The sequence below is a fragment of the Monodelphis domestica genome, chromosome 3 (assembly GCF_027887165.1).
Source record: "Monodelphis domestica isolate mMonDom1 chromosome 3, mMonDom1.pri, whole genome shotgun sequence".
Taxonomy (NCBI): Eukaryota; Metazoa; Chordata; class Mammalia; order Didelphimorphia; family Didelphidae; genus Monodelphis; species Monodelphis domestica.
The window spans coordinates 272,381,605-272,396,182 of record NC_077229.1 but is presented as its reverse complement, the minus strand read 5'-3'; the positions used below and the strand labels follow the sequence as shown (position 1 = coordinate 272,396,182).

At 38.5% G+C, this 14,578-nt stretch overlaps 1 protein-coding gene and 1 long non-coding RNA gene across 8 annotated transcripts in view; one reads left to right on the top strand and one right to left on the bottom strand.

Annotated features, from left to right (window-relative positions):
• The window catches only part of GREB1L (GREB1 like retinoic acid receptor coactivator), a 350,508-nt gene that overhangs the window by 118,198 nt on the left and 217,732 nt on the right, over positions 1 to 14,578 (bottom strand). For all 7 annotated transcript variants that reach the window (XM_056823781.1, XM_016431665.2, XM_016431666.2 and 4 more), the window contains 3 exons: positions 6,293 to 6,469; positions 2,919 to 3,095; positions 2,129 to 2,251 (listed from right to left, as the gene is read on the bottom strand). In XM_056823781.1, the coding sequence (XP_056679759.1) occupies positions 2,129 to 2,251; positions 2,919 to 3,095; positions 6,293 to 6,469 (477 nt within the window). The remainder of the gene's footprint in view (positions 1 to 2,128; positions 2,252 to 2,918; positions 3,096 to 6,292; positions 6,470 to 14,578) is intronic.
• On the top strand, positions 9,544 to 11,604 carry LOC103099799 (uncharacterized). Its single transcript, XR_464783.3, has 2 exons — positions 9,544 to 9,693; positions 11,380 to 11,604. It is a non-coding gene; the product is annotated as an uncharacterized LOC103099799 (long non-coding RNA).

Below are 14,578 nucleotides of genomic sequence, written 5' to 3'. Positions count from 1 at the left end.
GTGTATATGTGTGTGTGTAGGCAAGTGTGTACATATGGCATATGTCTACACACATTTCTTTTATTATTTTTTATGATCTGAAAATTTTTAATTGATTTAGAATATTTTTCCATGGTTACAGGATTCATATTCTTTCCTCCCCTCCTCCCAACCTCCTCCCATAGCCAATTCCACTGGGTTTTACATGATATACATATCTTTTAGTGTAAGAAATTCCCAGTTTAAAAAGTTTTCCCTCTACCAATACACATTGATGCTTAATTTGCAGTTTATAGTCTTAGAGTCCAGAGACAGGGCTTTCATTCAGGCCCTCCTGATTCTGAAGGCCAGCTCTCTATCTACTAGATTGCCACTTTTAGCTTAATTATTGGCATTGTTTTGGTGAGTGACCATTGACAAAAATCTATGCATTTTGATAAAAGTTAAAATTAATCTCAAATAAAAAAATATTATATTTTAAGAGATGTATTAATGATCCCTAGAAGTAAAGGAATTAAAAAGGTAACAAAATAAAAACCACATGCCCATGGCTAATCAACCTGTTCAAAACCCCCGCTTACCACCACAGTCACAACCCAGGAAGCAAAAAAACCAAGACCAGGAACCCGACTCAATATATCCTCCTGTCAAGCTTCTGTTGAACTGTCTATAGGAAGTCAGTGGGCTCCTGGGAAATGTAGTTTTTAGGGTAACAGATTTCTAATTATACAGTTTTAGGTATGTATTGTGAAATGCATACATCCTTCTGTATGCCTATGTGTGTATGTGTGTGTATATACATGGGTGAAAGGATATGTATGTATATGGGTATCCCTTCCACATTGCTGGGGTTAGGGAGCACAGCTCCCCCACAACCTGGAAAATCTATGTAAAATTTCTTGGCCTTCCTTTTATACCAGAAGTCTGGCTTTTTTCATTTTCTTTTATGAGGCATTTACAGTAAAAGAAATTATATATTTACAGTATTAAATGAGAAAATATGTTACTATTATACAATCCTATACATATATTTAATGCATTTCTGAGTCTTGAACTATTATACAATCCTATACATATATTTAATGCATTTCTGAGTCTTGAACTATTATACGATCCTATACATATATTTAATGCATTTCTGAGTCTTGAAATTTTTTCTGTGTCATTTGCTGGGCTTTGCATGTCTTCTGGGGATTCTGCAAAACTCCCCCCAAATTCCCATTTCATTTCTCAGGCCAACCCACAATCTATTTAAACCATGATGGGGAAAGTTGTGACATGCAAAGGAATTTCTATCTATGTTTGAAATTAAGTGACATAAACTTCATAGAACCTATCAGTGGCATCCATTCATATCATGCATGTATAGGAACACACCTATATATGTACATATAAATATGTGTATGCACATACAAGAGTACATACATATGTAGGAATGAAGGAAATCAGCATTTATTATGAACCATGTGTCACCCATGGGTGCTATGCATTCTCCAAATATTGTCTCATTTGATCACAGATACATGATTTAGACCCATGCATGTGTTTGTATTGACACATATATGTGTATACATACACATGATTTTTATTCCCAATGAGGAAATTCTCTTTACCAATGCAGAGAGCCAACTATTCTTTCCCAACTTTACACAATTTTTGTCAGAGGGAGAGACTTGACCCTGTGACTCAGATTTTACTGACTCTGAGGCTAGTTCTCTAGGGGGGGAAATGTTATGCACAACACACCTTATAAAAATCCTCACCTTTGTATCAATTTGAAGACAGAAGAGAAGTAAGGGCCAGGCAATTGGGATTAAGTGACTTATCCAGGGACACATTGCTAAGAAGTGTTTGAGGTCAGACTTGAACCCACTACCTACCTTCTCTAGGTCTGATTTTTGACTCAGCATAACATACTTTTAGGCTGCACTATTAACATTTTCTTAAGTATAGAAATCAACAAAGTAATAAATCAAGTCCTAATTTGTAATGCTTGCCCACTTCTGAGGTATAGCATGGAATAGTCAGTCAGCTCTTCTCTGGTTCAAGCTGGCTTCAGCATACTTCAGCTCATCCAGGGCTTGCTAATGCCTCTGACAGAATACACATCCATCCACTTGAAAATGAAAGAGAAAACAACAGCCCATACCTGTTTGACTGAATCCTGATTTGTACCCATTTGCTGTTCCGTTTTCTGGGGTTACCGTTGATGACACTGAAGAATTGGGTTTAGCAGAGTGGCAAGCAGCAGAGGATTGACGACTTCTACATTCTAGAAACGAGGAAGAGCCACACTGCATGAGAGGGCAGCACTGACCTACCTTATGGGGATACAAGGGACAGGGTAGTTACAGCTGTGAATGTTAAGACCTAACTGATAAAGGAAAGAGTTGGTTTTTGAAGGGCAAATCATTTTAGCTTTATAAATCCTTGATCCCAGCTCTGACTCCCATAGAATGAGCATAAGGGAAAAAATACACATTTCAAATCCCCAGGGTCCACTATCATAATTAAATGATGTATATGTGGTAGGGGTCAGAGGGGGTGGTTCTGGGGTAGCACTGAGTGTAGCTTAAACAATTAAACAATTAAATCTACAAACACTGTCATATTCATTATTTTAAAAAACTCTTAGCTTCTGGCTTAGAATCAATACCATGTATTATTGGTTCCAAGGCAGAAGAGCAATAAGGGCTGGGCAGTCAGGGTTAAGTCACTTGCCCAGGGTCACAGAGTGAAAGTTGCTACCCAAACATACAGCTATATACATCTCTCACTCCAAGACTAATAACCACATCTGAACTGGGAACCTTGGAAGGTCCACCTGTCATTGCCATCCTGTCCCCTTCCATCTTCCTCCCCGCTCCTCTCCATCTTCTTCCCACTTTGCCCCACTAGCCAGAGGAGCTGAGCATGGTGCTGAACTCAGGCTACCTCACCTTTCCAACAGATAAGAGGCCCCTTTGACAGGACGCCCTGGGAGCTTCTCACTAGGTAGTACTTTAAGTGCTTCTGCTTTTTGGGCTGCGTTGTGAGCTTCAAGTTGATATGGTTAGAAAACTCCGTGAAATACCGAAATCCTCTTTCTCCACAGCCTATGCAGTTTCCAGAAAACCCTAAAAGTGAAAAAAGGACCCCCCAAAAGTAGTCAAACACAAAACAAACATTCTACTGACATGAGCCAGGGGTGCTGGGAAGGAGGAAGAGGACTGGGCATGCCTTGTAGACTGAATGGATAGATGAAGAGATGGAGTGGCTAAAATCAAATGGGCAGTTCCAAGATTTTAAAGCTGGTGGAAATGGTGGTGGCCCTGGCACATAGGTGGTGCAGTGGTCAAGAATGCTGACCTCTTGATCACATTGGTTGACAGGGCTATGATTAGGAAAGTAGACTCTAAACAATCACCCTTATGCAAATATTAATAATATGGAATTGGGTCTTGATCAATGACACATGTAAAACCCAGTGGAATTGCACATTGGCTACAGGAGGGATTGGGAGGAGGGAAAGGAAAGAACATAAATCATGTAACCATGGGAAAATATTCTAAATCATCTAATTAAGTAACATTTAAAACAAAAACAAACAAACAAAAAAAGAATTCTGACCTCAGAAACTGGAGACGTGAGTTCAAGTCCTGTCTCAGAACTTTAATAGTTACCACTTAAACCTCTCTGTCTTAGTTTCTGTATTAGGGGATTATTTTAAGTGAGGGATGATAATTTCAAGGTCAGATCTGCCAATCTCCTCCCTCCTCCCTGATTCTTCCCTTCACCCCTCCCTGTCCTACCTATTCTCCCCACCCTCACCCCAGTAGATTCTTTTGTTGGTAGCACTATAAAATAGGGATAAGAATAGCACCTACCTTCCAGGATTGTTGTGAGGATCTAATGAGATACTACATAAAGCCCTTTGCAAAGTTTCAAGTGCTATATAAATGCTATGATGATAATGATAATTAAACACCATGATGATAATGTTTAAGGCCTTGGGTTTGGGGAGAAAGATAATAGACTTGGTTTTTGGTCTTATTGACTTTGAAGGACAGCGAAATATCTGGGTGGAGAATGAAGGTGGAAATGTCCTCTAGAGTGCTGAATATGTAGGTATGAAGTTCAGGAAGGAGGTCAGGAATGGAGAAAGACCTGGGAGTTATGTAAGAGGTGATGGTATATAGAGGAGGTGGTAGAGAGAATGAGATAATTTATCGTTAGCAGTATTTAAAGATAGAACTCTACTCCTCATTTTAATAACTATAGGCCTTTGGTGTGCTGAGAAATTTGGTTAAAAATAGCATGACTATTCAAATTTTATCTACCTCACATTATAATTTTATCTTTGTGATTTTTCTAGTAATTAGGAGGAAACCATATTCTTCAGTTGCATGGGAGATTTTTTTTTGTTACCATAGATTAATATGCTTTAGGAACAATCTCTAGGTTATCAGGGAATTTGTCCTTAACTCCAGGTCATCTAAAAGCTTTTAAAATACTCTTCTGTGGTGTTTTAATGCTTGTCTAAATCACTCACCAGAATGATATACTTTTATAGTTTAAAAGCTACATGCTCTCATTGGCATGAGTATTTCCACCCAGTCCTGGTTAATGTAGGACATACCCAATCTATGCCTTCTTGTCCTTCCATCAAATCCTTTGGAAGACCTCGTCAATGTGTAGGAGGTCTTATTCTAAGTCAGGAACTGGACCTTTGGGTCATGGACCCTTTCAGTAGTCTCTTAAAGCCTTCTAGAAGCTTTCATTCAGTGTGAGAGGAACTCTAATTATTAGGAAAATTATATTGGCATCTATATAGATTGTGAAGTGCAGAAGGGTGTCACAGGGAAATTTTAAAAGCCCCTAGCTACAAGGGAGAGAGCCTGGAGGCAGTGAGGAAACTATTACAAAAATCCAGGTAAGAGATGAGGAAAACATAAACCAAGATCTTGATATTGTAAGGAGAGAGAAGGCTATACATGTGAGAGGCAACAACAAAGATAACAATAATAACAATTATCTATTCTAGATACCTTCTTTGACCTTTCTATGATAGATTCCAAGTAGAATACTCTTCTAGATATATAGAATCATTATGGTTGCAGAACCCTCAAAGAGTCTTCTAGTCCATTCCTCAGTCTCTGAAAGGCTATTATAAATTGTCCAAAATATATGGGAACTATGTTGCTTTTAAAGTCCTCCAGAGAAATTGCCCCATTCTAAGAAATCATAAAGGTATGTATGGTTTTGAACTTACTTTTATAAGTTGAAACATGAATATCTAATTGAACAATTCTCCCAGTTAAGATAAATATTATAAGAGCCAAAAAAAAAAGCTAAAGATTTTAAATATTTAACCATTTTCATTTAACTTTTTTTTCCTTTAAAGTGAATTTCTCTTTAAATGGGTAAACTTCATGTGAGGGACTACCATATATATATATGCATATATATATATATATATATATACACACACATATACATATACATATGGGGAATAAAAAGGTGGTGTATGGAAGAGCCAACTGATTCAAATGTCTCCATGCACATATTTAAGACTCCTTATATGCAATCACCTCCCCCAGAACAGTACAGTTCTCAAAATATTTACAACCTATTATGAAAGGTGGAGAGTAAAAGGTCATAAGAACTAGATATTACCAAGAATATCTTGTATCTAATGACCTATGTTTGCTGAAAGGAGGGACAAACATTACTGTGGGTAACCATCTGGAACCAGTTTACCTCTGTGGTGCATGTTCCAGTGTCTTCCCTCTAAATTATTTCCTATTTGCCCTGCACGTTGTTTTATTTGTTTATATTTGTTTACATGCTATCTCTTCCATTAGATTGTAAGCTCCTTGAGGATAGAGATTATCTTTTTCCCTTTTTTGTATTCCCAGCCAGGGCCTGCACATAGCTGGTGATTAATAAGTGCTTATTGATGGATAAATATGTGTTGTTGATTGCACTTTGTAAAAGATTGTTATGTACCAAGAAAGGTTAGGTAACTTGGCTCTGACTTCTGTCTTGAAAAACTCTTGGTTGTTAGGGTGTGCTGCTGTATATTCCAAGACTGGGAATTTGGGGTGACCATGTGGCTGATCCTGAACATTTCCCTTTCTTGTATCTTTTTGCTTTGTCTAATTAATAACACTCTGTTTATCTTCTTGTGATAACTTGGCTGGTTTTCTCTTCCTCAGCTGTACCAATACAATGAGTAAACTCCACTCTTCTTTCTGTCACCATAATTTTAAACAAACTTGGATTCGAAACACTCAGTACTGGGAAGAAACTCATGAGGGTTCCAGATACTCACCTAAAAGTGCATTTTTTCCATGATCATCTGGCAGGAATCTCTTGTCTACAGCACAAACTAAAATATGTTCGGGAAGATTTGGAGACTTGGCACCCACTAGCAGAAAACCTGCTGGGATTTCAATTTGTTCCATACACAGGGACACTAAACGTAAATCTTTTCCTGCTTGACAAAAACCTAAAACAGCCCAAAAAAGGAAAAAAAGAAAAAACAGGATGAAATTTTCAGGAGAAATAGGGTTGGTTTTTTGTTTTAGTAACCCATCTGGGGCACATTTACCTTCAAGAATTAATGTCCAAGGGGGTAGTTAGTTAGCTCAGAGCCAGGCCCAGAGGCAGGAGGTCCTGGGTTCAAATTTGACTTCAGATACTTCCTGGCTACAACCCTGGGCAAATTACTTTGGCCCTTACTACTCTTCTGCCTTGGAACCAACAGACAGTATTGATTCCAAGATGGTTGGTAAGGGTTTAAAAAAAAAAGAATGAATGTCCAAAGAGAACTACACTAAAATATAGGCCTCTTTATTGCAGGAAAAGACAAATCTAGCAGATATCTCTGGTCAGCTTCAAGGCAGAGTTTATGATCCACATGACCTTCTTTGGCCTGCAGAGGGAGTTCTACCTATCATCCTTCCTATGTTTACGCCAGGCTGATATATAGGAAGCCTGACCATAAGTAGAACTCTTTATCACTCCTTGGCAGTCTGGTAAAACCTATGGAACACTTCTGAGTCATATTTCTAAGTGCATAAAAATAAATGACAGAATTACAAAAGAAATAGCTTATGTTGAAATAAAATGAATTATCAAAATGTTTAAGAAAAACAAAAACAGTTCACAGACCTCGAATTAAAAACCCTTGCACTATAATTACATTGCTTTGTCAGGCAGTCAATAAGCATTTACTTGGTGCCTGCCACATGCCACTGTACCAATCACTGAGGGCACAAAGAAAAAAAGCAGTCCTTGCTCTATTCTATTCTATCGGAAGAAAGAGCATATAAACAATTATGTCCAAACTATGATAAATTGGATTTCATTAATAGAAAGAAACAGTACTAATAAGTAATATTAAGGGGTGGCTAGGTGGCACAAGGGATAGAGTGTTGGTCCTGGAGTCAGGAAGACCTTAGTTCAAATTTAGCCGCAACACTTTCAAGCTGTGTGACCTTGTTTGCTTCAATTTCTTCATCTATAAAATGAGTTAGAGAAGGAAATGGCAAACCGCACACCACTCCAGTATCTCAATCAAAAACAAAACAAAACAAAACAAAATAAGGAGTCACAAAAATTGAACATCGCTAAAAATGATATAGTAACAAAAAACTAGTATCAAGTAAGATGGATCAAGAAAGGCTTTTTGTAGAAGATGGGATTTTAGCTGGAAAAGTCAGGAGTGGAGAAAAGGAAGAGTGTTACAAGCATGGAGAACTGTCCAGAGTCTGGACAAGGAGTGTCTTATGGAGGTCAGCATCACTGGATTGCAGAATCCACAGAGTAATAAGTTGGAAAAAGATAGGAAGGGGGAAAAATGTAGAAGGTCTTTGAAAGCCAAACGGATGAACCAAACCTCATACCCTTTAACCTCAAAACTAAGGGCCTATTCAACCAAAAGAAGAAGGTAAATGATAGCAACATAATGAAATTTCTGGAGATTTTTCATGGATTACTAAATTGGAAAAAATTTAAAGGGGATCTGAGTCAGACAGAGATAGCAGGGAAAATAGAGTCATGAACTGGGAATCCAGGATTATAAGTGGATGAAGATCACTTGGCAGTGTAGGAGAAGTACTGTCCCCTCAAGCAAAGACCTAACATCTCTTTTATAACCTTTAGACTATGTGTTATGGAGACCTTTGAAAATGCTATGGTGATTGTCATTATTAGAACAATTATTGAACCCTGGCTAGGTGGCATGAGGAGTGACTTCTAACGTCTTTTTCTATGAAGTTTCCATGGATACTATGGGGATAAGAAGAAGAGTTTCTCCTCTATGGCCTTATAAGAAAAAACAGGATGAAAAGGCAAGAGCTTCATTAAGCATACAGCTTGTCGTTCAGTCTAAACTGCAGGCACACTCCTGAAGTGTGACTGACCGTGATTTCTATCTGATGGATCAAATATAGTGCCAGTGACTGAGAAGTCAAAAGGGAATAAAAAACTCAATAATTACTCTGGTGGTTGCTTTCCTAGAAAGCCAGTACACCAGCAGTCTCCAAGTCACCGAGACAACCACAGTTATCCTTCTATTATATCCTGGAGTTCACTCACTCCTGGCATGACATAGGTATAAGAAAGTACATATACATGCTACAAATAATATACATAGTTGTATCACCGATACAAAGATTTATACAGACACATAAACAACTGTACAAAGTATCCAAATCTGTGGTAGTTCAGTTCATTGATTCACAAGAGCAGCGATAAGAAAAAATGCTGTGTAATCAATCCATAAACCTTTATTTAAAACTTACTATGTCTCAAGTACAGTGCTAAGCAGTGAAATGATATAGAGAATAAAATATCTACTGATTGCAGCCCAAAAGGGCTCACATAGTGATATGCCATATTACTAAAACTGTAGGAAAACTGTTTCCTCTTTTGGCTAGCACAGTCCATGCATTTGCTGGCCTGAGGATGACTGGATTTATAGCCAGCAGGACTTTAGAAGTCATCCTGTTCAACCTCCTATCCCTCATTTTCCAGATGAGGAAACTGAGGTCAGGAGGCACTGAATGATTTGCCCAAAGACACCCAAGGAGAGGAAGGACACCACAATTAAATATGCTTACCAGATTGTTTTTGGAGATTATAATAAATTTTGGCTGTGAAACCCACTTGAAGAGGTAAGGGTGGAGGGGAATAATTTCCCCTAAATAATGGCAGGTTGTTTGGGGAATCAAGTGATATCTACTAGATAAAGTCCTGAAACTACAAGTAAGCCTAGGAAGCTCCGGGGGACCTCTTCCACAAAGGGACTACAGCTCTGGCTCAGTTGTTACCCCAGATGCATCTGTTTCTACACACACACACACACACACACACACACACACACACACACACACACACACACACACACAAAATAATTGGATTTTAAGTGCTGAGCAAGGGTACTTTGCATGCTTACTTTGGGATCAGAGAAGCTCTGTTCATCTGCTCTGCAATAAAAAATTCTTGTCTTTAGATCTCATGAATAACTATTGATAGAAATCTACTGTCCCTAGAAAGCATGACTCTCTTTCCTCAGAGCTAGGTCACCATGGCAACCAGTCACACTCCTCTATTCTACCGTTACTTCCATCTCTTCCTCACTCAGAACAGGAGTATATTCACTCCAAAACAAAGTGTTGCGCGGCTAGTCTCAGAACACAACTGTCAAACAGAAGGCTATCTGGGCAGGTAGGTAGCACAGCAGATAAAAGTGCTGAGCCTGGAGTCAGAAAGCCCTGAGTTCAGTTTTAGACTTAGATACTTAATATCTGTGTGATCCTAGGCAAGTCACTTAATCCTTGTTTTCCTCTTTTGGCTTGTTTTCCTCAGTTTCTTCATCTGTAAAATAGGGATAATAATAGCACCTGCCTTACAGAATTGTTGTGAGGATTAAATGAGATAATAATTATAAAGAGCTTAGCACAGTAAGCATGATTACTATTAAATAACTTTACAAAGCAACAGAAATGTTAGTATAACAACCAGCAAATGAAACTAAGCTAAAAGGGCTCTTCTCTTTTACTTTTGCAGCCCAGTTCAGTTGCCCAGGGTCCTATAGTGACACAGGATGAATTGGCTTCAGTCTATGCTTTATGAAGTTCAGGAGAAGGAAATGGACAAAATTAACTAGGAGCGAAGCTTCAAGGGCATTAAGGAGAGATGTGTAAGAAAGAAGTAGGGGGCAGCTGGGTGACTCAGTGGATTGAGAGTCAGGCCTAGAGATGGGAGGTTCTAGGTTCAAATTTGGTCTCAGACACTTCCCAGCTGTGTGACCCTGGGCAAGTCACTTAACCCCCATTGCCTAGCCCTTACCCCTCTTCTGCCTTGGAGCCAATACATAGTATTGACTCTAAGATGGAAGGTAAGGGTTTAAAAAATAATAATAATAAATTAAAAAGAAATTTTTAAAAAGAAGTAGACTTTAGAAGATGAGGACACCAAGTCCAATTTCCCCATTTTACAAATGAAGAAACTAAGACCTAGGAAAGTTAAGTGACTAGATGGGATTTGAACCCAGGTCCTCTAACTCCAGAACTTAAAGCTTTTTCCACTGTGACACATTTGTTTTGCTTTGTCCCAGAGGGCAGACTAGGGAATGATGGAGAAAAAAGTTTCAAGTAGGCAAATTTAGGTCTGATTATCAGCCAGTTTTCTAAATTAAGAGTTACATTAGAGGACAGATAGATGGCTTAGTGGATGGAGATCCAGGATTAGAGATGAGAAGTCTTAAATTCAAATCTGGCCTAAGACACTTTCTATCTATGTGACCCATGGCAAGTCACTTAACACACCTAGCTCTTACTGACTAGCCCCTTACTGTTTTCCTGCCTTAGAAACAAAACACAATATTGATTCTGAGATGGAAGGTAAGGGTTTTTATAAATAAAATAAAAAATTTAAAACAGTTACATTAAAGTGGAAAGGGTTTCCCCAGTCGGTGTCAAGTTTCCCACCAGGACAGGTATTCAAGTATCACTAAATTATCTCTAAGCATCTTGGCATTTGTGAAATTCTGTGATTCTCTGAATATCAGAACTAAAAAGATCCTCTTAGAAATCTAATCTAGATTCATTTTAGAGAGGAATATGCTAAAATCTAGAAATCTGTAAAAAATCATTGAGCTACCCAGTAATAATTCTAAGCCTAAATTTTAGCTCTTAGGATTCTTAGCTTTCCCACTCTCCATCCTCTCATTTTTTTGCCTTTCCTGCTCCCTCATGGCTATTGTAGCCACGGGGTCTTCATTTTTCAGAGTTGCAATTTGAAGGGAGGGAGGAGAATAAGGGAGAATATTTTATTAAACCATGTGTTCCAATTTTTGGTTAAGAAAATGTGGTTACCATTCCTATAAATTTCTCTATCTTGAACCCACAGAAGACAACTTGGCTCAAGAACAAAGGAGGAAGAAAGGGTCTGAGTAAACCTTAAGTCAGAGAAAATGTGGGATGAGATTCATGGTCAAGAATGGACTTAGAGTCAACAGAAGAGCCTGGACCAGGCTTGTAGCTTTGGCAGAAAATAAGGTTCCCAGGAATCAATGTTATTCAGACAATTTCATGGAATGATTTCGCTTTATTAAAATTTTCATTCGACTTCTTACTTTGGGAATGTGCTTTCTCTTTTCATGTGGATGTTGGATGTGACAAAGCCCACCTAAGGAAAATCATAATATAAAAGCTTCAAGAATGCTATGTTGTCATTGTTTTAAATGAAAGGGGTATGGTAGGGCAGGGAGGCAACTGTAAGGAATCAGTTAAAATTTCAATGGCAGAAATATGTAGTCTTCTTAGATGTGTGTTCCCTGTGTGTTTTTCTGTGGTAGGCCTATAAAGAACAAACATCAAATGCTCAATTAAAAACCCAAATCTCAATATTTAAAAAACTTGACTTACTGGTTTGCATTACAAAAGCAGCAGCAACTCAGATATCCATCTGAAATGATCCCTGAATGTGACCCTGCAGAAGGAGGTTCACAAAAGGTTCACTCTCCTGGGGAGAGGGCCCTAAGGAAGCAATCTCTTCGAATATTTGCCCTATACACATGATGCAAGAGGACCCACACCTGCACACACAGAGAGCAGTTCCTTCCCTTAGCCCACTAACAAAATACTTCTGTGAAACAATACCAAAAATCAGGAAAGCACCTTCTAGAAAACAAGACACGCCAGAACATGACAGACCAGGAAAAATCCAAATTGCTCCCTCCCAAAAAAGGGGGAAAAAAAGGATTGCTGTGTCAAAAATAAGAGGGGGATAATAAATAGCCTTTAAGATCTCCATCTGCATTTCTTTGGGGAAACAATCGAGGGTTTCACTTCACAGGAATGGATTTGCATCCTCCAATTATCTCTAACTGAAGGCTTACAGGGGGAGCTAAAAGCAGGGAGGGGAAAGTTTACTAAAACAGCTCTAAACACAAACAAAAGTAATCCAAGCCAAGTATATAGTCACAGATTTCCCTTCCCACAGAAGGTATATAATCAATGGCCTCACAGTGGGGTACAAACCTGCAGTGGACCTAGAAATTTACATAAGATAGTCCATTTGAATAATAGTTTCTCAGTAACTCATCAGGTGTTAAGGACCAGTTTATCTAATTGCCTCCAAAAATAGTCTTTATGCCCTAGGTAAATAGAGGGTTTCTCCTTAAAGCTAAGGCTCTTCTTAATCTCTACTAGTCATTATAATACCCTTTGAAACTATCAAAATGACTGTATGGGTAGCATTGCTCTCAGAATTGGCCCTACTGAAATAATTAAAGTAAATTAGGGGATTTACAATGAGAATATTCTTCCTTGGGGCAGTCTCCACCAAAAGCTTCCCTTTAAAAAGGTTCAGCAGTTACCTGGGAAACATCTGAAACCAGCAAACCTGGGAGGAAAGAACCTTAAATAAAGGGTTTGGGTGCTTCCCAGTGAGCTAAGCAGTGTGGCCAGCAGGAACCTAAGTTTTAAGACCAGGGTTTAAGGTAGCTTTGGATTCAGAGCTTGGCTTTATTCTCAGGAAAACATTATGCCTCCCAGTTTCTCACTTTCCTTATCAGTTACGTAAATGTTACTGCCCTTCCCTCCAGTTTCCCTAGGGAACTCCAAGATAAGGCTACTTACGTCTTTAAAACCATCCCATTTTTACTCTCTGACGGCTGCAACAAGAATGTTTTAGTGGGTCCTGAGTAGCTTGTCACATCTTGTTACTCTTAAATTCACAACTTGCTTCTCACTGACAGCCTTATTAACACCACTTAAAAGGACTGCTTGGTGCTTAATGGTGAACACAGGAATGAACTAGCAACTGCTTCATATTTACCTGCTGACTTCATTGACTAAAAAGGAAGGGAGAGTGTACACTTTTCTGCAGAATACACATCCTTGGGAAGAGTAGATCTTTTTTTTTTTTAAGTTATATTTTATTTGATCATTTCCAAGCATTATTCATTAAAGACATAGATCATTTTCTTTTCCTCCCCCCCACCCCCCATAGCCGACGCGCAAATCCACTGGGCATTATGTGTTTTCTTGATTTGAACCCATTGCCATGTTGATAATATTTGCATTAGAGTGTTCATTTAGAGTCTATCTTCTGTCATGTCCCCTCAATCACTGTATTCAGGCAGTTGCTTTTCCTCGGTGTTTCCATTCCCATAGTTTATCCTTTGCTTATGAATAGTGTTTTTTCTCCTAGATCCCTGCAGATTGTTCAGGGACATTACACCGCCACTAATGGAGAAGTCCATTACGTTCGATTATACCACAGTGTATTAGTCTCTGTGTACAATGTTCTCCTGGTTCTGCTCCTCTCACTCTGCATCACTTCCTGGAGGTTCTTCCAGTCTCCATGGAATTCCTCCACTTTATTATTCCTTTTAGCACAATAGTATTCCATCACCAACATATACCACAATTTGTTCATCCATTCCCCAATTGATGGGCATCCCCCATTTTCCAGTTTTTGGCCACCACAAAGAGCGCAGCTATGAATATTTTTGTACAAGTCTTTTTGTCCATTATCTCTTTGGGGTACAAACCCAGCAGTGCTATGGCTGGATCAAAGGGTAGATATTCTTTTGTCGCCCTTTGGGCATAGTTCCAAATTGCCCTCCAGAATGGTTGGATCAGTTCACAACTCCACCAGCAATGAATTAGTGTCCCCACTTTGCCACATCCCCTCCAGCATTCATTACTTTCCTTTGCTGTTATGTTAGCCAATCTGCTAGGTGTGAGGTGATACCTCAGAGTTGTTTTAATTTGCATCTCTCTGATTATAGGAGATTTAGAACACTTCTTCATGTGCTTATTAATAGTTTTGATTTCTTTATCTGAGAACTGCCTATCCATGTCCCTTGCCCATTTATCAATTGGAGAATGGCTTGATTTTTTGTACAATTGATTTAGCTCTTTATAAATATGAGTAATTAAACCTTTGTCAGAGGTTTCTATGAAGATTTTTTCCCAATTTGTTGTTTCCCTTCTGATTTTAGTTACATTGGTTTTGTTTGTACAAAAGCTTTTTAATTTGATGTAGTCAAAATTATTTATTTTACATTTTGTGATTCTTTCTATGTCTTGCTTGGTTT